The 23530-nt window shown below is 39.4% G+C and overlaps 1 protein-coding gene across 1 annotated transcript in view; it reads left to right on the top strand.

Moving 5' to 3' along the window:
* Positions 1-226: 226 nt before the first annotated feature.
* The window catches only part of LOC141512337 (uncharacterized), a 44907-nt gene continuing 21603 nt past the window's right edge, over positions 227-23530 (top strand). Inside the window, exons 1-3 of the mRNA XM_074221195.1 lie at positions 227-498; positions 19822-19948; positions 20347-20442. Of these exons, the coding sequence (XP_074077296.1) occupies positions 466-498; positions 19822-19948; positions 20347-20442 (256 nt within the window). The 5' untranslated portion in view covers positions 227-465. The remainder of the gene's footprint in view (positions 499-19821; positions 19949-20346; positions 20443-23530) is intronic.

Raw genomic sequence — 23530 nt, 5'->3', positions numbered from 1 at the left:
AGGGAGGGGCGGGGCCTGGGGCCGCAGCCCGGGCTGTGATTGGAGGGGCGGCCCGGGGGCGGGCGGGGGCGGGGCCGGCGCGGCTCTCCCAGAGTGCTCTGCCGCCGCCCCTCCCCCTCCCCGGCGCCCGCGCGGCGCTGGGCGCCCCCAGGTAGGCCCGAGCCCCGCCCCGCCCCGGGGCCCCGCCCCCGCCCCCTCCCCCGGGGCCCCCCCCAGTCACCCCGGCCTCACACTTTCCCGGATGTCAGACCTTGCCTGCGCCCCCACGGAGCCCACGTGACCGCGCTCCCTTCCGGCCCCCCGGAAGCTCCGGCCCCCCGGCCCCGCAGCCCCGAGCCTCTCCCCGCCTCGGGGGGCAGAGGGGCCCCTGCTCACACGGCTTCGGGCCGCGCCTGGCCCCGGCGCCCTTGTGCCTTCCCAGCCCCGGAGGAGCGAGGCCCGAAGCGAGCGGGGAGCCCGGAGACCATGGCCCCTGGGCCCCCCGGCCCCCCGGCCCCGGTGAGTACCGGCCCCCGAGGCCGCGCGGCCCCCTGCCCCACCCCAGGGGCCTGAGCCTGCCTCCAGCAGGGGCCCCCCGTTTTTGCTTTCCAGCTTCTCCCGGCAGCCGGCTCCCAGGGATGAGCGCCCCCTTTCCTAGGCTCTGGCCTTCGGGGGCACACAAGCCACAGGCATGAGACGGGGGAGAGCCTGGTGACCCCACTCTCCCTCCCGAACGCCCCGTCCCGGAACCGCCCCGGCCCGGCCGGCATCTCCTGCCGCCAGCTTCAAGGCCGGGCAGTAAGGGGTGAGGCCCTACTGTGTGCCGGCGCTCCTCAGAGCTTCAGTGGCCACAGGGGGCAGGGTCTGCCCCGGGGAGCTGGCAGAAGCTGGCCAGACCAGCCTGACCCAGGGGAGGAGGCAGGTCCTCGGAGAATGGACACTGCGGTAGCTTCAGGGACGAGGGGAATCCCTTTGTCCGAAGGGGAGACAAGAGGCCTGGTGAGGAGGTCCACCCTCCCGGGAGACTTGGGAGAGAGCCCTTGGAAAGGTACACTTAGGGGAAGGGGGTCCTGGTCAAGGGTCAGCTTGGAGGCCACTGCACCTCGGGCAAAGAAGAGGAGGGGGGAGCAAGGTAAAGGAAGAATGGGAAGGGAGGTGGACTTGGGCATAGCCACCCATTGGGGGTCACCTGAAGCACCTTAGGCATTGTCTCTTATTTGATCCTGGTGCAGGAAATGGCAGGGTCCTTGCTAGAGGCAGCCAGTCAGATTGACCACCATTTTGTGTCCACTCAAGACCGATCCCTTACAGTGGTATCAATGGAAAACCTCTTGCACAGATATTTTGGATCTGAGTTTCTGATCAGGATCCCCAAGGTCCTTAGTTAAGGGTCTCTAAGCAGGAGGCTGGGTGATACACTGCATGAAGGTTTTCTCATAATTCTGATAATTGTACAAAGGCTCCACAACTTCCTTCTTTTCTTACACCCTCCCTTCCTTCTTCTTCCTTCCCATCCCTGTGATGCTCTGCCAAAAGACCAGAAAATAATTTGGGGATTTACAGGCCCCAAATCCCTCGGGTTCTCAGGGACTGACCGACAGTGGGTCCCAGGCTAAGCCCGGTTAATCACTGTTTGAGCCCTGATTTGGTGACAGTGAATTTAAAGAGCAATTGCTTCCGTTTTGACCAGAAACTGAAGGTCTCCCATTTTGGTTTTTGGTTTTCACTATGCACAGAAAATATTCTTTCTTAGCTCAAGTGATTACACTTGAGAAATTCTGATGTAAAACTGTTGGCCTCTTTGTCTCATCCCTGTGACCTGGGAAAGACCTTTGCTCCAAAAAAGGCCCAGGTTTCTCACTGCATTCACTTGTCCTGATCCACATCTGCCCACTAGCCATGGCTAGCTCCAGAAGAGAGAGTATGGTTGGTGACTGCATAGCTCCCTGCCACTTCCTTGCTTATCATGGCATCACCTCCCTGATGCCATGGTCTTCTTTTTTTTTTTCTGTTGAAGATTTTATTTATTTTAAATTTTACAATTTTCCCCCATCTTACTTCCCTCCCCCCATCCCCCACAGAAAGCAGTTTGTCAGTCTTTACATTGTTGATCCAAATTGAGTGTCATGGTCTTCTGATAGAAGGAAGGACAAACATCAATTTATCAACATCTCTCAAGATAGATTATTGGACTAGACCCACAATGGAACAGACAGGGGACTAAGCTAGCTCCAGATTTTTTTAGGTCATAAAAAAGTCAGTGTGGTTTGCTAGATTCTCACAATCCCTTCACTCCCAAGGTGCTCAACAAACCCCTTTCAAATTAGCCTACGGTCTTTCCAGTTTGAGCAACCCCACACAACCAGTGGGTCAGCTAGACAAGTGCCCTGGATAGAGTGCCAGGCCTTGATTCAGAAGCACCTAAGTTCAAATCTTACTCAGACTCTTATAAGCTGTATGATCATGGGCAAATCACTTACCCCTGTTTACCTCAGTTTCCTTATCTTTAAAATGACATGGAGAAGGAAGGCCAATCTCTCTAGGATCTTTACCAAGAAAATCCCAAAGGGGATTAGTGTCATCAGACTATGTATTAATCAACAGTAAACTCCTACACTCCTACCCCTTCTCTGTTCTTCCCTTTTCTTCTCCATACACATGCACATACTCTACCCAAAGAGCCCCAAATCACTCCTGTTATTGACTGAAGAAAACTGGGTCCCAGGCTGAACCCCCTTGGTCATTGTTTGGGGCCTGATACCCTTAGAGTGAATGGAAATAGCAGTAGTTTCTACTCTAGTCAGAATCTCTGAGGGTCTTCCCCTCCCAGATTGATGGTCTTTGACTATGCTAAAGGCTACTGGTCTTTACCTGCCTAAATCATTGACAAACCCTGAGGATCTCAGCCTCCCAGTTAATTTTTTTTTTTTTTTTGACAAAGCAGAAGTGGTCTTTCATGGCCTCTTTATCTCTCTCACTGAAACTTAATTACTGGATGACTTTGTCTCATCAAACTCTGACCTGGGAAAACCTAGCTCTAAAAGGCTCAGGTTTCTCATGGCATTCAGGAACATTTCCAGTCTTTCTGATCCATATCTGGCCACTGGACCCAGATGGCTCAGGAGTTGAAAGTGAGGCCTGTGACTTTGCAGAGTGCCCTCCCCTCACTTAAATCCAATTTATTTGCATGTCATAGGATCAACTCCCTGAGGTCTTGGTCTTCTTGAATAAGCAAGAACAAAGAGCAGTTGACAATAAGAATGAGATCATTTATGTCAGACTATAGATGACTCCTAAATTCAGCTACTTTTGGTTTCTCTCAGTTTACTCATTGAGGTCATTGGATCTCTATGATCTCCCAAGGTTACTTGCAAACTTTTGATCTTGTAGACAGATGGCTAGGCCAGGAGCTTGAACTTGGAGGGAGAATGAGGGGCAGAAACAATTGGTGATTTTCATGTGAGTGATGCTGGTGAGAAAGATGCTGGAGTTCAATGAATCTGGAAAGAATTCCACACAGCTTTGAGCTAGTGGTGTCAGGATTATGAAAAGTTTACTCATTACTGTGAATATTCAAATAACTAGTAAATTAAACTAACCAGTGCTAGATATTTTTAAGAAAATTTAGCAAAAATAAAAGAGAGTAAGGATTTTGAAGGATTTATTCCTGAAGAAGTTGGGACTGTTCCTGTTATCTCAGTGTTTTCATGTGTCTTAACATCACTTTGATGGGATAACTTTATGTGGAGCCAGTAGGATGAGAGCCTAACTTATTCCTTTTGGTAAGATAGTTTTGAAATTTCTATGGGAGACTAACAGCACTAAGATAGCTTTCATATTCCAGTCCTGGTGGTTTCTGCCTAGATAACAATGAGAGTTGCATATTTAGATATACAAGGCCACCACAGACAGAAATTAGCTTAATTATTTGACGTGGCCAGCCTAGAGGTGAAAGTTTTAATTATTCATTGGCATACCATTTTTCTCCACCTTAAATTTCCACTGCTATAACAGGACTGAGTCTGAAAGTTAGAACCTACTTTAACATTGAAAAACACTTCTGCAACTGTATAGTTGCAATTTTTAAAAGTTTCCTATTCTGGAATTGAATTCAAGAATGAAAAGGAAATTAAAGAATAGATAGAAAAGAGACTTCTTCTGGGACTCAAGTTTCTTGACCTCCAAAATGAAAAGATTAAATGTAATCACTTTTGAACAGTTTTCCTGTTGTTGAAGTCATTGAGTAGCAGAGCCTGAAGAGCTAGCCTAGCAAAGAAGAGGGACAGGTTTCCAAAAACAATAATTATGAAAAGAGATGAAATTAAAATACCTCTGAGTCTGTAGTAAAATTGACTATATAAGGCAAAAATACCCTTGGAAACTTTAGAGGCTCATTTTTGAATAACAGTCTCTTAAATGTCTAGAGAAGGCTTCAGAACTAACATGAATCCACTCTGACATCTCTATTGTCCAGTTACATGTGTACCTTTCTAAGAAAAGAAAACCAAATTGTTGAGGTTCAGGACTCAGATGTTCTCTCAAAAGAATTCTGATTCAGACTTTCTCCAAGTCAGGCTGAGGGTTAGGGTTAGGTAATCAGAATTATGCAGATAAAAAGCAGTAGCTCAGAGCACAGATGAATTGATAAGGAACATAGAGATGAGGGTCATATTTCAGTGACAAATCTTTTCAGGCTAGATCAGGTTTTTATTGTGTTGTTTGTCTTGTGCCTGGGGCAAGGATTTAAGAATTCCCTAATGGAGAGTAAGGTCCTTCCCAAAAGTTCAATGAATTCATCAAAATTACCACTATGAAAAATAAAGGAGGGTGAATGCACCACCAAGAATTATGAAATTAAAACCATTATTAAGAATATAAACAATAAATTTAACAAATTAGGTGAAATGGCAGAATATTGACAAATAACAGAAGAGGAAATAGAATATTCTTTTAGAAAAAGAAATTGAACAGGGATAAATGAGGTCACTTGGAAGAATGTATATATTTGTATTGGTTCGTACAGTTGTGTTTGTGTAATTAGTGGTTTGCAGCTTGTCTTTTCTTTCCTTTTTTTTTCAATTCTTGGTATTTACACAGTCTCTCTACTTGTTTCTCTTTTAGACTTGACTCAATCCTTTAGAATATGAACTTCCTGACAGACTGTTATGTCATTTTGGCTGTTCCCCATGATTGGCTGGAGGGTGAGGAGATCCTAGAGACTGTTGTGGCTCTTTTTGTTTGTTTGTTTGTTTTTTGCAAGGCAATGGGGTTAAGTGGCTTGCCCAGGGCCACAAAACTAGGTATTATTAAGTGTCTGAGGCCTTATTTGAACTCAGGTACTCCTGATTCCAGGGCCCATGCTCTATCCACTGCGCCACCTAGCCACCCCTATGGTTCTTTTTAAATGAGAAAATCACAGAGCTCTGTGTCCCAGGAAGTTAAGAATAAAAAGAAACTTTATTGCAAAGTTAAGGTTGTATTGAAAGTTGGCCAGCTAAGTTATCTTACAGAGTTTAAGAGAATCCCTAAGAAAATTGACCTGCAAAGGAGGCAGCCACAAGAGTTGTCCAGTTGATCAGCACCATGGAGAGGGAAAGGCTGAGCTTTGTCAAATGGATTTGGGGAGGAATCAGGGGGAGTTAGGGGCAAGACTGGGAGATACCTGGGAGGGACTAAGGAGTGACTTAATGAAGAAAAGAAGCTTGTATATCTAAGTATGTCTCAGGATGCAAAGTTTTAGGTTAGTCTTCAATTCTTAAATTAAACTTAAGCAACTTAACTGAAGGCATCAGCTTGACTAGGGGTTAAGGGTCTTAGTTAACTCAAGGGAGACGTAGGGAATTGATATATAATAAGGAGAGCCTGGTGAAATAACTTGGAGACACTACTTTTGATAGGAATAAATACTAGGCTAATACAAAGTCAATATAGAAATAAGGAAGGTCTAACAGTTTTAAAAGATTAACTATTTTAACAGAATGCCTGTTTGCTTAGATACATTTCTTGTTTATAGGGGATTTGCTTGTAAGAAATACTATAGAGAAAGGAAAGGATTATGTTTATCTCTTAATATAGGAAAAATGGGGGGGGGTAAAATATTTCTTCCTGCCCACAGTTCCACTGCTTCAGTTTCAGTCATGTCAGACTCTTTGAGATCCTATATGGGGTTTTCTTGGCAGAAACAGTATAGTGCTTTGCCATTTCCTCCTCCAGTTCATTTTATAAATGAGGAACTGAGGCAAAAAGGGTAAATGACTGGCCCAGAGTCCCACAGCTAATAAGTGTCTGAGTCCAGATTTGAACTCACCAATGAGCCTTCCTGATTTCAAGCCCAGAGCTCTATCTACTATGTCAGGTAGTCCCCCTTTTTTTTTTTTTTTTTTTTTTTTTTAGGATTTTTGCAAGGCAATGGGGTTAAGTGGCTTGCCCAAGGCCACACAGCTAGGTAATTATTGCTAGGTAATTATTAAGTGTCTGAGCCTGGATTTGAACCCAGGTATTCCTGACTCCAGGGCCAGTGCTTTATCCACTGCGCCACCTAGCTGCCCATAGTCCCTTCTTTTAAAAAAAAATTGTTTAAGGCAATGGGGTTAAGTGACTTGCCCAAGGTCACACAGCCAGGCAAGTATTAAGTGTCTGAGGCCAGACTTGAACTCAGATCCTCCTAACTCAAGGGCTGGTGCTCTATCCACTGTACCACCTAGCTGCCCCAGTAGTCCCTATTTGAAGGAAGGCATAATTTAATCTTTCTTTGTATCCTCAGCACTTAGCCTCCTGCCTGACTCATACTAGGTTATTTTAGGATCTTTTTGTCCTTTTTTTTTTGCAAGGTAGTGGGATTAAGTGGCTTGTGCACAGCCACACAGCTAGATAATTATTAAGTGTCTGAGGCTGGATTTGAACTCAGGTCCTCCTGATTCCAGGACCAGTGCTCTAACCACTGTGGCACCTAGCTGCCCCTCATAGTAGGTTATTAATTGCTTAATAAATGCTTCTTGAATTAACGTGTTTGAGGTCCCAATTCAAGAGAATTTGAGGCATTTTCTTATTTTCTGTATTTCTGGACATAATACCAACTATAGTCACAAGAATGGAATGCCATTTTTAATCAAGGCTGACATGTCTTGAGATTAATGTTCAGAAGTGTGTCATTTTGATTTTAAAATTCTCCTGATTATTAGTCAGATTAAAGTAATTTTTTATTGGTGAATTTTTCCAAAATCCCAATAGAAGAAAAATGTAAAGTACAATAGTAACCTTAACAATGCCACAGCTTTAAAACATGAAAGAAAATTGCCAGATGATTCAATTCAGTTATGTTATTTCTGAATAATCATACATTGGAAGTTCACTTCATCCATCTGTTCATTTGACACTAGGCTGAATGAATTAAGAGTAGAAGAGTCATTATGGCTCAATTACTTTTATTGCTTTTCTTATAGCTCCTAAACCTATAGCCTAAATACCAAATTTTAATTAATTATCATGTAGATAAAATCTGAATTAAAAATCCAGTTATCAAATGGGAAAGCACATCTGACTCCATAAAATTTTGATTGAAAGTCCAATCAAAATTGATTTTAAAGTTAAAAAGCAATATACACAATTCCAATTTTCCCAAGAGACTTTGCTGTGAACACCTCAAAGAACAGCCCCCCCCCCCAACCATTTCAGGGAATCTGGTGCTCTCTTTTTTATCTTGGCAGGCTTTCCACTCAGATCAAGGTTTGGGGGAGTTTCAGAACGGGGAGGGAAGCATTGGGGAGAAGTCAATCTCAGACATGGCTGTTGGTGGGGCCCAGGTGGTTGTTGCTCTTTGTCTTTCATTCTCAGAGAAGATCAGGACATCAGGGAGGTGATGCTGTGACATTCAAGTGAATTGGATTTACATGAGGGAGTGCTTTTCAAAGTCACCAAGCCTCACTTTTGACTCCAGAACCATCTGGGTCCACTGGTCAGATATGGAGATGGCTGGAGATGATCCTGAATGCAGTGGGAAGCCTCAGCCTTTTAAAGCTAGGTTTTCCCCAAGTCCTAGTTTGTTGAGACAGTGCCCATCCAAATGATTAAATATAGGCAAAAAAGATGAGGAAAAGACACTAAGAATCCCTACTTTTATGTTGTTAAAAAATTAATTTAGGAGGCTAAGAATCTCAAGATTTCTCAATAATCTAGACAGGTAAGAAAAAAATATAGCAAAGAACAGCCTCTTTAGCCTAGTTTTAAACAATCTGAGAGAGAAAGATCCTCAGGAATTCAATGTAAAATCAATTGCTGTTCCCATCTGAGCCAATGAAGGTTCCAAATATGACTCACCTGAGACACTTTGTTGGTCAATCAGCATAATTGACCACATCAAAAATAAAGCTTACAAAAACATGGTTATCTCAATAGATTTTGAAAAGACCTTTGACAAAATACAGTACCCTTTCCTATTAAAACACTTGAGAGGGGCAGCTAGGTGGCACAGTGGATAGAGCACCAGCCCTGGAGTCAGGAGTACCTGAGTTCAAATCCACCTCAGACAATAATTACCTAGCTGTGTGGCCTTGGGCAAGTCACTTAACCCCATTTGCCTTGCAAAAATCCTAAAAAAAAATAAAGCCACTTGAGAGCAGAAGAGTTAGAATGATAAGCAGTATCTTTGTGAAAGTAGGTTTTTTAAATTATATTTCTGATAAAAATTATCTTCTCAGACTCTTAAGTTTTATAAGTCTTATGCTCTCTGCAACGTATGTGTCTCTTTATATACATAGGAAGATTGGCTCTGTGTATAATAACCTGATGCACCTCAAAGTTCATCAGCTTCTTTGGCTTTACCAAGGTTTTGTCAACAATTAGACAAAAGTCATCCTGAGATTTCAAAATACTAGTCTGGCTCTCTCTTATCACAGAGTTACATAAAGTCTTATACTTATGACTTTTTGGAAAGGGAAAAATCCCAATATTGTATGTCTCTATAACATTTATTAACAACATAAAATCTCAAATCTCAAATCCAAATAGGTACTGGCTCTAATCAAAATCAGAAGTCCTGGTTCTAATTGGATCTTTTTCAATTCTGACATAGAATTGACCTTATGGATTGTGTTATAAATGACTCATGAATACTTAGTCCAGAGTGATTAAATTTTTTTTATTAAGACATATTAATAAATGGCACACCTGTCTCATGGGGAGAGGGGCCCTGAGATCCTGAAATACAGAAGTTATATGCACTTGAAAGACTTGATTTCTCCTCCTTCATGCTGATCATTGGCTGAGGTCACAATTCTAAATTGATACAACTGCTCCCATACATTTTCCCCACTCTGTTCATTATAGTAATGAGCAAGAACAGCTACCTCCATGACCAGGTGCAAAGGACAATGGCACAGACTTCTGTTCAACATCTGCAAAATTATTTCGCCTTTTCCCTTTGTCTAACTCTCTCCTTCTTGTGAACAGGAAGGGATCTCTTGAGTTTCCACAAAGACCAGACATCCTGGCTTTTGTAATATATTACCCTCACATTCATCTGTGAGACTCTAGCAATACCCTTTCTCATACTTGTGAAAGCAAAACACTTGATTCTTTCTCACAATTCCCCCCTTTTTTCTTTTTATCAGTTTTACTTTCTAGTAATTCCTCCTTCAAATCATAATCCTTATTATTGACATGACTACTGACTTTTTCCATCTAGATCTTACTTCCTCATGATCAGGCATGGACCCTTCCTATTGTCCAGGTTTGCCAACTTTCTATTGTCCTTGCTTATTTCTTTTACAACTTTCCTCTTGTCATCTCTCTTTAGACAACAGTTTGATAGATTTTATTTACTACAAACTCCTCCTTCTCCAACTAACAGCTTGTCTCTCTTGTTTGCATGGCTTAGCCAGCCATCAAGTCCAGGACCCTAGCTGTCTAATTGGTAATTGTTTCCACTACAGCTTAGAATTTTAAAAGGATATTAAATTGAGGTTCCATAACCAACTCCCATCCTGTGCCCAGGTAGCAGGCCTGTAAGTCTAGATAACAATTCCCTGATTAACCCTTGACAGATAGGTAATCACAATTTTCTTTACCATGATGCACCCTCTAAAGGGATCCAGGTATCATCATTACATCTCATATGAGTCTCGGTCTACCTTTCTCTGTTAGTTGTACAGTCTAGAATATGTGTATCCTGCTTCTGGATATAAGTCCACAGCCATTTGCTACTCCCAAGAAAATATGCTATCTAGAATGATATATAGACAGTGATCACCCTAAACTGACTCAGTCATATGCCACTGGTGTTTCTCTCCTCTGGTCCGAAATCTTGTGCCACTGTGCACCTCTGACCAAGAACTGAGAATCTAGGTAGACTCAGAGGGACTGGCACCCAAGACCAGTTCTCAAACTGCAAGTTCAATGGTTAGCCACACCACAAGACTGGGCAATGACTTCTGTTGGCTAGATTCTCCTCCCAATATTGCAAATATGCTATTCTTTAAATCAGATAGGACTCTCCCTAGACAGGATATACAGACTGATGTAGGATATGCCACTCAATAATCTCGACCTCCTTTTTTAGAACATCTTCACTCTGCCTCTCCTTTTCATCAAAACCTTTATTATCTAAGGAGAGGGAAAGGAAAAGGGTGTCACACTTACAGAATCAAAGTATCAAAAGGGGCAGATCCCGACTATACAACGTACACATAGGCAAGAGATGGTGGGGATGGATTGGTCCAGTGTCTCTCCTCTCTTCTCTTCTCCCATGGAGGCATCTGATGTTCTTCTGCATCTTCTGTATCTGTTACAGAAAGTTTTTCCAGTGCAGGTGACTTGTTGAGACCTTAAGCAAAATGAATTTTTTTCCCAAAATATTCCCAAATATTCCATAGATTTTCCTTTTCCTGATGCACTTATCTGACTCATTCCTTTCCTTAAAATAGACCTTGAAATTGTAATTATCCTAAAAATTTCCCCATTCTTCTTCTTGCCTAAAAATTAAGGAATCTTCATTTCTATTCAAACATATAGGTGACAGCAGGTGTCAGAGCTATACACCTAACCTATCTGACTATTAAATCTAACTGACCCATAACTTCTACATCAGATTTGCTTATCATTTTACTATAAAGATCCAGGACATCAAAGGAAAATTTCTTTGTAGATATAATTTTTGAATGTCAGTGTCCAGGGAAAGGTCATGTGAGTAGTCAAATTTCTTAGACCAGATTCATTCTACTACGTGAGACATTATCTAAATGTTACTTTTGGGGAAATCAAGTCAAGAGGTCCCAACTTCAGGCAGTACTGAAAAGCAACCATATATCCTTGTCACATGAAATTTTCAGTCAATTGGCCTTCCTTCGCTTCAAGAACACATTGACCCAGTTAATACTTTCTTCTTGCTGACCATCCTGGTATCAGACATAAAAATAGAAAATTGATTAAAATCCCATGATCTAATATAGTAATTTTATCTAATTAGAATTTCAAGTGAGTCTAATTCACTAAATTCCCAGTTATAGTCTTTTTTTTTTTCTTTAGGTTTTTGCAAGGCAAGTGGGGTTAAGTGGCTTGCCCAAGGCCACACAGCTAGGTAATTATTAAGTGTCTGAGACTGGATTTGAACCCAGGTACTCCTGACTCCAGGGCCGGTGCTTAATCCACTGCGCCACCTAGCCACCCCCCAATTATAGTCTTAATGGATCCCAATTAATGAATCCCCTGCTCAAAACTCTGAGTGTCCTTCCTAAACCAGGAATTCCACTTCTGGTCTTGCATTACTCATCTTCTACCTTTTATTCGAGGCCTCTGATCTCCAGATCCACATCCCTTTGTCTGAAATCATATCTGTTCTATCTCCATATAAAGATGTTATATCAAATTACCCTTAGCTAGAGAACCCACCTTCTAGCTTGTTGTATTTTCCCACAAACACAACACCTCTTTTGGCTAGGAGGTTGCCTATCATCTCTTAAATTCTCACATAACAATCAGTTAAATATTGTCACAGAAAAATCTCAAATTAGAGCCAATGCTCTACCCACTGTGCCACCTAGCTGCCCATTTTCAGAATTCTTTAAAACCATTAGAGCATCTTGGGTGATTTTCAATTTCCAACATGTGCTATTAATTCCAGTATAACAAAACAACAACAAGAATGTCATGCAAATTGCACATAACTAATTGCACTAAATTGCACATAACAGCTCTTCCATTATTACATTATACATGAACCCATAGATCTATCCTAAAAGTGGTCAGAATTTTTGCTATTTCCATTATTACCCCTTTTATGCAAATTTCAGATATTAACATTACAGTTTCAAATAGCTTATTTGTTCACAAGAGGTAACCAGATATTGTAAATATAATCTCTACAGTTACAAAAGAATATTACATAACTTAAAAATACACATTACTCATCAGTAAATTACCTTACAGTGGGATCACACAATTGCTCTTTGTTTAGTTATCCATCAGAATCCCCTACTTCACTTGTACCCAGTTACCATGAGAAAAGTCCACATTCTTGACTTCTTTAAAATTAAACATACATTATTTATTTACATTAATCATAAGATTCTTATTTTTAAACATCTCATTCTCCTTAGAACAAGAGCAAAATGAATATCCCACTTGCTTTACACTTTTGTCTTCCGGACCTCTTTACCCAGAACCTCTAAGAATCCAACCTAATACATTATGATACATTTAAAACCCCAGTGCAGTTTTTATTTATGCTATAAATGCTCAGCACTGTTAATACATTCTTATTTTCAAATAACAGATGCTAAGTAGATTTTACTTTTAGTCTTATTATACACACACACATGCACACATATATAAAACCCTTCCATAAAGGTGATAAGGCAAAATTATTAAACTTTCCTCTTTCACCAACAAAAAGACCTTGTGAGATGGTTGACAATGTATTATCAATATCAATTTAATATCAAAACAGAACATCACAGATTTTAATATAGTATTTCTCTTTCCCAAAAGAAATCAGTAAATTTCCTGATAACATAATTATATATTTTTCTTCTTGGTGACACAATACCATTTTCTTTAACTCAAAAGTTGTTTCAATAAAATTTAAAATCCCAAACCAATTTAATAATCTAGGTTATTTAATTCCTTCCATCTATACAAATTTTGTCAGAATTTAGCAACACTAATCCCCCCTCTTTTAAAATCCTCAGAGTAATTACCAAAACCCAGAAATGGGTCAACCTTAAAAATAGACTGAGGGTCAGCACTTTTAGGCCATATGGCCAGAGCAGAGACATTAAGAGCCTCCCCCTCTTCTCTCCAGTTCCATTCACCAGTGCTGTTACTGCTGGCTCAGTGGGGGTGGGGCCAAGCTCCATGAGGAAGATGCCAGGGGCAGCAGATTTCCTTTCTTCTTCCCCCCACAGTTTAAAAGTTAAGCGGGGTGGGGGGCAACTAGGTGGCACAGTGGATAGAGCACTGGCCCTGGAATCAGGAGGATCTGAGTTCAAATCCGGCCTCAGACACTTAATAATTGCCTAGCTGTGTGACCTTGGGCAAGTCACTCAAACCCCATTGCCTTAAATAAATAAAAATTAAAAACAAAAAAACTTAAGCTGGGTACTCTGACCAGAAATGACTAAGCCAGACCACTTACACTAAGCAGAGCACACATACACATGCACACCCCTGTTGGACCACACTCACATTGGATCCATATGTAGGCTTTTTTTCCTTCTGCATTCTGGCTACCAGCCACAAGTCTTCAGCCTGCATCTTTCCTCTTGGTGGGTTTTGGCTTTTGGGGAAATTCCTGTGAGTGACCCCAAATCCCCCCTCTCCCCTTTTGAGGCAATCTAACATCCTCTGGCCTTTTCTTCCGGATAGATCTCCCACCTGGAGGACTTCACAGCCAGCCCAGGGTTGCTCTGGCCACCACCACACCACCCTGGAGATCACCCCTTACCTTGGTTCTTACCCCCCCCCCCAGACATATTAACCATTTTGAGCTCCAAACCCTGGAGTCTTCGCAGGAATCTGAGATATTTCCACAGCAGAGAACACCAAGAAAGTGCTTGAAATCAAGGCATTGGTGTACATTGTGTTCTTCCAGGATAATATCGAAAATATTTACATGATAATATCAGACAAACACCCAAACTGTTATAAATAGCTCATGAATACTCAGTCCAGAGTGTTTAAAAAAATTTTTTTTTACTAAGACATCTTAATAAATGGCACACCTCTTTCATGGGGAGAGGGGCCCTGAAATTCCGAAATGCTAGATTTTATGTACTTTCTTCCAACCCCTTCAGGCTGATCATTGGCTAGGGTCACAAATCTAATTGATACATTCACAACCCCCCCCCAATAGGTTTTTAAGGGGTTTTTTGGGTTTTGTTTTTGCTAGGCAATGGGGTTAAGTGACTTGCCCAAGACCACACAGCCAGGTAATTATTAAGTGTCTGAGGCTGGATTTGAACTCAGGTGCTCCTGACTCCAGGGACGGTGCTCTATCCACTACGACATCTAGTCACCCCTTCCCCCATAGGTTTTTGCCTCCCTGCTCATTATACTAATGAGCAAGTACGGCTACCTTCTTGACCAGGTGCAAAGGACTTTAGCACAGACTCCTATTCAACCCCTGCAAAGTTACTTCACCTTTTCCCTTTGTCTAACTCTCTCCTTCCTGTAAACAGGTTGTCATCTCTTGACCCAGACCCGAACATCCTGGCTATTGTAAGGTATTATCCTCACAGACATCTGTGAGATTCTGGCAATACCCTTTCTCACCCTTGTGAAAGCAAAGTACTTGATTCTTTCCCACAGATGGGTAAGAAGATCATAAAGTAATCAATGACATCTTTATGTATTAATGTGTAAACTGATTGGTTGGCCATGTAAACCTCAAAATTATAGGGTTAAAAATAAAAAAGATAGAAAATATAGGTTAGAGATGAAGTTTTCTTCTCTAGGATTACCATAAACCTATATAGGTAGAGGACATCTAACTCCAAAGGGAGAGAGGGGAAATATTTTTCCAAAAACAAGAATAGGAAAAATCATTAACCTCCTTGGTGGTCTGACCATTAATGTTATAGAATATTAAGGTACCCAATTGATCCTCATAGGTTATCCTCCTTATTATTTTCTGGTGCATTGTTATCTTTAAGTATCATGAGGGTAAACGAAATTTTCAGCATCCCGATCATTGTCTTCCTGAAATTTTAATAAATATAACCAGAGATATTCAGGGGAACAGGATAGGATTTATATAGGGTACAGGAAGTGGCCTCCAAATGTTTAGGAGTTAATGCAGTTGTAGTGAAAAAGGTATTCAGGGAATACCTTTTGGGAAGCAAAGAACTATTATGTTGGACTCCTGCCTCTGTTTCCTTAGCTTAAATCTCTGCATAATGATTGTTCTTTCTTATTCTGATTTTTCTGTGATTTTACCTTATTCATTCTCAGCTTTATTTTTCTACTCTCTATTTGCAGTGGGATTAGCTAAGGACTTTGTAAATTTTATCTTTTCTTGTTTTTGTTTGTTTTCGAAAGGCAGTGGGGTTTAAATGACTCACCCAAGTTACACAGGTAACTTATTAAGTGTCTGAAACTGAATTTGAACTCAGGTCCTTTTGACTCCAGGGCCAGTGCTCTATTCACTGTGCTTACCTAGTTGCCTCCAAATTTTGGCTTTTCAAAGAACCAGCTTTTTAGTTTTGCTTTTCTTTGCTTTCATTTTTTGGTTTTCATTGGTTCTATTTCCCTTTTCATTGATTTTTCTTTCTACCAGTGCCAGATGATTTCAGGGAATTGCTGCTATAGAATATAATTTAAAGTCTACAGGTGCTGTTCCCATTTCTCATCATTTCAAATGAATTTTATTTAACTCTCTAAAATATCCCCCTTCATAATTTGATTAGGGAGAGAATTAATTCTAGATCCTGTATTTTATATTTGATTTTATTGAGTAATTTTATTCAGGAATCATGTTCTGTAATCTCTGTGAGAAGTCAAAAAGATTCAAACTTAGAATAAAATAGAGACAGAGCTTCAAACCAGTAGCAGTTTATTAAAGGATCCATGGCACATGTAATGAAATAGACCTGAGATCTTCCTCATTCCCTGGTGGTGGAGGATAGCTGAGAGAGGCATTTAAGGAAAAAAAGCGGTTAGGAGTAGCTCCTGATAGGAGTGAGTTAGGGAATCAAGAGTTCAGTTAACTTTCAATTAAAGGACTGCCTTCTTTTAATGAAAAACATGCAGTGAAGAAGAGAGGTTCAAAAAGAAATTATTTAAAATTCATGAGAATCTAAAAAAAAGTGGACCAGAGAAACAAATTCCTCATTTGCTCAGAAGTAAAATAATAAAATAAAGGAAGTGGAAGGTGAATTCAGGAATTCAAATAGACCATGAATCAGATTTTAATTTTTAAATAAACTTAATAAATTTTATTTAATTTGTAAAACATTTCCATGTTAGTCATTTGTACAAGAAGATTCAAATGAATGAAAAGAAAGATAGTGAAAAATAGCATGCTTCATGTATTTATAGTATGTACTCAAACAGTAGCACTTCTTTCTCTGGAGTCAAACACTTTACCTCACCAGTCCTTTGGATTAGTCCTGGATTATTGCATTGCTCAGAATAGCTAAGCCATTCACAGTTCTTATAATAATTGCTCCTGCTGTGTACATCATTTTCCTGGTTCTGTTTACTTCATTATGCATCAGTTCATGTAAATCATACTAGATTTTCTTGTCAGATTTTTTCCCCCAAATTATATTTTATTTTATTTTTCCTATTACATGTTAAGAAAGTTTTTCAACAGTAATTCAAATGCATATGCATATTTTTAAGTTACATGATTTCCTTCCACCATCACCCCACCCCTCAACAGTGACAGTCTGGAGCATACTGTACATATACATTTGTGTTTAACATGTTGCAGATTACTCATTTTCTGTATGAGGAATTAGGATTAATGGAAAAGAAAGAAAACAAAAACAGAAGAAAAATTTTTAAAAGTGAATGTTGTATTTGTCCAGATTCTGTAGGGTTTTTTGATTTTGTTTGTTTTGTTTTGATTTTCTTCCTCTGGATGTAGATAGCATTGCCCATAGCAGGTCTCTTACGGTTGTCCTACTTTCTGAATTGCTAAAATGAACTTCATCTATCAAGGTTGATCAGCTCATGTTGTTGATAATGCTCTCTTGGTTCTGTTCCCTTCAGTCATCATCAATTCTTGTAATTCATCCCGTTCTTCTCTAGAGTCTAACCTTTCATGGTTTCTTAAAGAGCAACAGTCCTCCATACCATTCATTCATCTACCATAACTTGTTCACCATTCCTGAATTTGATGGGTATCCTCTCAATTTCCAGTTCTTTGCCACTATAAAAAAGTTGCTATGAATATTTTGGAATATATGGAACTTTTCCCATTTTTTATGATTTCTTCTGAATATAGGCCTAGTATTGGTTTTACTGGGTCAAAAGGAATGAATTATTACTCTTTGAGCATAGTCCCATATTGCTCTCCAGAATCATTGGATCATTTCACAACTCCACCAACAATGCATTAATGTCCCAATTCTCCTACAACTTCTCCAACATTGATTATTTTCCCATTTTGTCATCTTAGTCAATCTGATATGTGTGAGGTAGAACCTCATAGTTGTTTTACTTTGTATTTCTTTCATCAGTAATGATTTGGAGCATTTTTACATATGATTATATATAACTAATTTCTTCATTTGAAAACTGCCTATTCATATCCTTTGATGATTTATTAATTGGGGAATGAAATGTAATCTTATGAATTTGATAAGTTCTCTATATATTTTAGAAATGAGACCTTTATTAGAGCCCCTAGCTGTGATAATTGTTTCCCAGCTGTTTTCCTTCTAATCTTGGTAGCATTGATTTTATTAATGCAAAAACTTTTAATCTAGTCAGAATGGTCCATTTTGCAATTGATAATGTACTCTATTTCTTGCTTGGTCATAAATTTTTTTCCATTCCATAGATCTGACAGATAGAGTATTTCTTGATCTGCTTATTGGTCTGTTGTATCGCCCTTTAAGTCTAAATCCTGTAACCATTTTGACTTTATTTTGGTATAGGTGTGAGATGTGGGTCCATGCCTAATTTTTGCTGAGCTATTTTCCTGTTTTCACAACATTTTTTGTCAATAGTGAGTTCTTATCCTAGAACCTAATGTCTTTGGGTTTATCAAACAATAGATTACTGTTGTTATTTACTACTGTTTCTTTTGAACCTATTCTAATCCACTGATTATTCTGTTTCTTAACCAGTACCAGGCAATCTTGATGACTGCCATTTTATGGTATAGGTTTAGATCTGGCAGAGCTATTCCACCTTCCTTTACCTTTTTTTTTTCATCCTTTTGTTGCTCCATATGAATTGTGTTACTGTTTTTTAATAGCACGATTTAATAGTTATTTGGTAGATTGATTGGTATGGCACTGAATAAGTAACTTAATTTGGGTAGAATTGTGATTTTTTTATTGTATTATCTCAACCTAACCATGAGCAATTAATATTTTTCCAATTGTTTAGATCTGGCTTTATTTATGTGAAAAGAATTTTACAATTGTGTTCATGCAGATTCTGGGTTTGTCTTAGAAGATTGATTCCCAAGTATTTAATGTTGTCTCCCATTACTTTAAATGGAATTTCTCTTTCTATCTCTTGCTCTTGGACTTTGTTGTTCATATATATAGAAATGCTGATGATTTATGTGGGTTTATTTTATATCCTGCTACTTTCCTGAATTTGTTAATTGTTTCATTTAGTTTTTAAGATGCTTTCTCATGTCCTCTGTCTATAACATCATATTATCTGCAAAGAGTGAAAGCTTTGCTTTCCCAATGCCAATTCTAATTTCTTTTTTCTTCTCTTACTGCTAAAGCTAACATTTCTAATACTATATTACAATATTGTATTAAAAATGCTAGTCAGATTTTTCTAAAGAAATCACTATAATGAATAAGAAAAGGTAATTTTATGGATAGATGGAGACTGTTTCACAAACATTAAAATCTCTGATGAAATGAATCCTATCCTTATGATGGAAATGGAAGAAAATGTAATGAAAGGTCATCAATTCTAAGCCCATTGGCAAGACTTATGATGGACCTGTAGTACTTGGGAAATAGAGATGATCCCTCCCAGCTATCAGGGTATTTTAGAAGTTGTGGCCAACTTCTCCTGTATATGGCCCATCAGTTGGCCTTTTAATTCATTCTCTTGAATTTCTGTTCTCCAGAAGCTCTATACTTCTAGGGGAAGGTTCAAATTATGCATTTTTCACAAAGAAACAAACAGATAGTTCTTCTTCACTTGCCTGGGAACCATTTCTTATCACTCAGTGCAATCCACATTCTGATTATTAGTATTTCTTTACAATTCTCTGAATGTATTTTATCCAGATATCATTTCTGCCATTCAGGAAACAAACTATAACTTTTAACTTTATTTTCTTTTAAGTGATCACCTAAAACTTTCCACTCACCCCCAGAATACTCTATTGATCAGCTTCTCACAAATTCTTCACAGAATTTTTGGTAAGATATCATTTATCAAGTTATTTTCTCCCCTATAGATAAATCTGTTTCACATACTTTATCCCTGATTTCATACAAAGACATTTTCCAGGGTTTTTTCCCAAATAATTATTAGGCTGTTCATGACGATGGTTTCAACTGTCAACTTTGACACTCATAAAAGATATGGTCTTCATTCAAATCCCTTCCCAGTGCTTTAGTTTCCTCCTAAATTGATGATGGTTAGTCAGGGGGAATTCTGAAGTATCCTATAACTCTATATCCTATTCTTTTGACAATTTAGGAGTTGGTGACATTCAAGGATGTGGCTGTGGATTTCACCCAAGAGGAATGGGGCCTCTTAGACAGTCCTCAAAAGGAGTTGTACAAAGAGGTCATGTTGGCGAATGTGTGGAACCTTCTCTCTGTGGGTAAGGATGCTTCCCCTCATAATTCTGAATCTCTATTCCCTAGAGTTTGGAGGAATTATCAGTTATTAGAAAGAGAAAAATACAGGTCTCCAGTGTCTAAGAGACATGTTCCTCTTGCTGCCCATTGTCCTGTAAAAAGTATGTGTTAGGAACCTGAGGGATTCTTTTGTTGCTTCTGAAGGTCTAGGTACCTTCAGTTCAAAGATCAAATCTGTATAGAAGCATCTCAGATGTAGAACTAATCTCAGAGGTTATTTAGTCTAAGCACTACTTGGATTATCAACACCAATAGGGAGAACAGTTAGATATGTTTGACCATATGCACAGTCCTTTCCCTAAAGAGAACTAAATTATAAGTTTTTCTCCAAGCTCATCCCTAGCTAATTCCTCCTGTCCAGGGCTTCCAGTTTCCAGAGAAGATGTGATCTCTTATTTTGAGCAAAGGGGAGAACCCTGGATGCTAGAGCAAGAAGGCCTGAGGAACCACCATCGAGGTGAGCGATGTGAATGCAGCATATGAGAGCTGTGATTACAAAAGATTTCTCTACATTGTGGTGAAGCAAGTGCTAGCTTTGGGGGACAGAAAAACCTGCCTTGGAATTCTTTTTTTCACATTTCCTTTTGGCAGTGGCTTCCTGGGCAAATCCCTGAACCTGTGAGTATCCCTCAGTTTTCCCATGGTAAAATGAAGGGTTGGACTATAACCTTTCAACTCCTTTCTAGTGATTAATCTGATCCTATAAAAGTCATTGGAATTTGAGGACATGAAACTAAGTCTTAGGCTACACAGCTCTACCTTAGGTCTTGTTCAAGTGAATGAACATTTAAGTGTCTGCTACCTGCCATGTCCTAAGCACTGGAGACATTAGGAGAGGCAAGGGCCTTCACTGCTCTCATGGAACTCACAGTCTGGAGGGGCAGAAAACACAAAGACATGTATTTAAAAACATACTTTAGATAGGATAAATTGGAACTGGGTAAGAGGGGAAAGTACCTAAAGTTACGGAAAATTGGACAAGAATGATTGTAGAAGGTGGGTTCTAGCTAGGGCTTCATGAAAGCTGTGGCAAGCATTCTGGGCAACAGAGCAAAGGAGAAAAAGTCTCAGAGTCAGGAGGTGAAGTATCCCATTCATGGAATAGAAAGGAGGTCCAGTTTTTCATTGAATTATGAGACCAAGTTCTCAACTGCTAATATATGGAGAGAGGAAGAGAGGGACAAGTTAGCCAGAAGGGAGAGTGTGGGGTTGAATGAAAAAATCTTGAAAAGCTGCTTTGCTGAGTAACCTAGGGAATCAGTCAGGGAGATGTCAAAAGATTGCCTTGCTACAAGGTGGTCCCAGATGAGATGTTGTATCTTAAGTTTGTTGTACACCCACCTAGCCCAATTTCATGATTTTCTCTGTGTGAAGGGGACTGCCATACTTGGAAATCATCTGAGGCTAAGTTTTGTATAAATCATCAGCTCAAGGCCCTTTCCTGATCTCTGTAGCTCCATCTCTGTCTCATTCTTGGAGAAACATTGACTTGGTTCATATAGGTGATCAATACCTTGGCTTAGGGAGCTGAGAGGATAAGATTCCCAGGTTTTCCATAATAGGAAACTCTTCAGGAGCCTAGACAGAAGAGGACAGAACTTGCCTTTGACAAGTATGGGAGAGAATAGAAGGCAGAGATTGAGCTAGAGCCTGAGGCTTGGATCCAGTCAGTCCATCAATCATTGATTAAGCACCTTCTGTCTTCTCATTATGTTGGCCTTGAGCATGGAAAGGAAGGCAAAAACCAATCACTGTTGTCACTGAGATCACAGTCTACTATATAAACATGGAGATGGTTTGAGAAGAAGCAACAAATAATGACCCTTATACTTAGCTATTCAATAAGAACATAAGGAAAGAGGGGTGAGTGTAACAATAATTTAAGAAGGTTAACAGAATTAGGAAGGAAAGAGCAGAAGTCAACATAATGATGATAATAGTTACAGCACACCCATTTTGTTGTTTCTAAGTCATTTTCCAGTCATTTCTTATTCTTTGTGACCCCATTTATAGTTTTTTTGGCAAAGATACTGAAGTGGTTTGCCATTTCCTTTCCAGCTCATTTTACAGATGAATTAATTAAAAGGGTTAAGTGATTTGAAGTAAGGAAGCTGAGTCTTCCTGATTTCAGGCCTGGTGCTCTATTCACTGTACCAACCAGCTAGCATTTACATAGATAGGGTGGGAGGTAGTGTGCCATGAATTTTATAAATATTATCTCGTTGAATCCTCATAATAAAACTAGGAGTTATGTGCTAATATATGTCCATATGATACATGAAAAAACTGATTAAAACAAAAGTCTTTAACCAAGGGTCATGGTACTAGAAAATTTGGGTTTTCCTGACTTGAGGTCCAGCATGCTATTTATTGTACTACCAGTGGTATTCTGATTTTTAACCAGAACACTAAAAAAAAAAAGTCACACTTGCTTGGGTGGAAAATGGGAGAAGAATTGGGCCAGCTCTTGCTTAGGGATGTAAATGCATATTTTCTTTTGGATTTTGTTTTTAATTCCTTAGCCAGTCAATATAATGAATTTGCTGGTTACTATATCAAAATTTCATTGTTTTTTTCTTTTATCCTGGCTCATGACAAGCAGTGTATTGATAACACTAAATGGACTGGAAGGCCAATTTTAGTATTTTGTTGTTTTTTCAAACAATGTATATATTCTTAAAACCATCTTTGTAAGGACAGAATTTCTTTACACTTCAGCTTATTTTTTCTTCTGCTGGCAATTCAGCTACACTCTTGTGAAACTACTGAATTGCTTATTTTTATTGCCAAACAATTCCTTGGAGATACTGCCTGGGAGAGAAATAGTAATTGAAATGGATGATAACTTTCAGTAAGGAGGGTCTGTATATGTTAGTGACAATTTGTACACAGAAGTTTGGAAAGCTTGGAAGTAATTTGTTGTCTAGTTGAAAGAATATGTTTTATTCAGTCTGAAGGTAGAGTACATTGTCATCACTTCATGATATCTCCAAAAGCATTATAGGCCAGATTGTCATGGTTTGGAATCACTGCAGACAGAATTTTATTTATGGTGGAAATCATAGCTTTTATCAAAAAGGAAAATGTCTTTGTTACAAAATTGGGTCTTCATTTACCACTTAAGGTGCCAGTAACAATTTTTTTAAGCACAAAGCCCTTAGACTTCTGGCTAGAGCTCTGTGAGCCTCTGAATGGGAAGGACTGCATGAGGACTCATAGGGAATCAAGCTGTGTGTTTCTTTATGAAAAGACGATTAACTCAGGTTCCTTTATGAGACATGTTTTCAGACATGGGAAATGACATGCATTTGGTGAAATTGTGTTCAGTATAAGGAATTCATATTTTTAAATGCATATTCTTTAGGCATTTAAAGATAATTTTTTTATAAAGAAATAATAGCTATCTTGCCTGAACACAGTAATGAGCCCAAACAAAATTTCTTATGCTTCCGGTATATACAAAAGTGAATGTGGTCATTCATCTCAATCTTAGACACTGAAGTAGGATAAATAAGATTGAAATTGCTTGGGGCAGTTAGGTGGCG

This window comes from Macrotis lagotis, chromosome 1, assembly GCF_037893015.1.
Source record: "Macrotis lagotis isolate mMagLag1 chromosome 1, bilby.v1.9.chrom.fasta, whole genome shotgun sequence".
Lineage (NCBI taxonomy): Eukaryota > Metazoa > Chordata > Mammalia > Peramelemorphia > Peramelidae > Macrotis > Macrotis lagotis.
The sequence above is the reverse complement of the archived record's forward strand: the minus strand, read 5'-3'. Positions and strand labels throughout refer to the sequence as shown.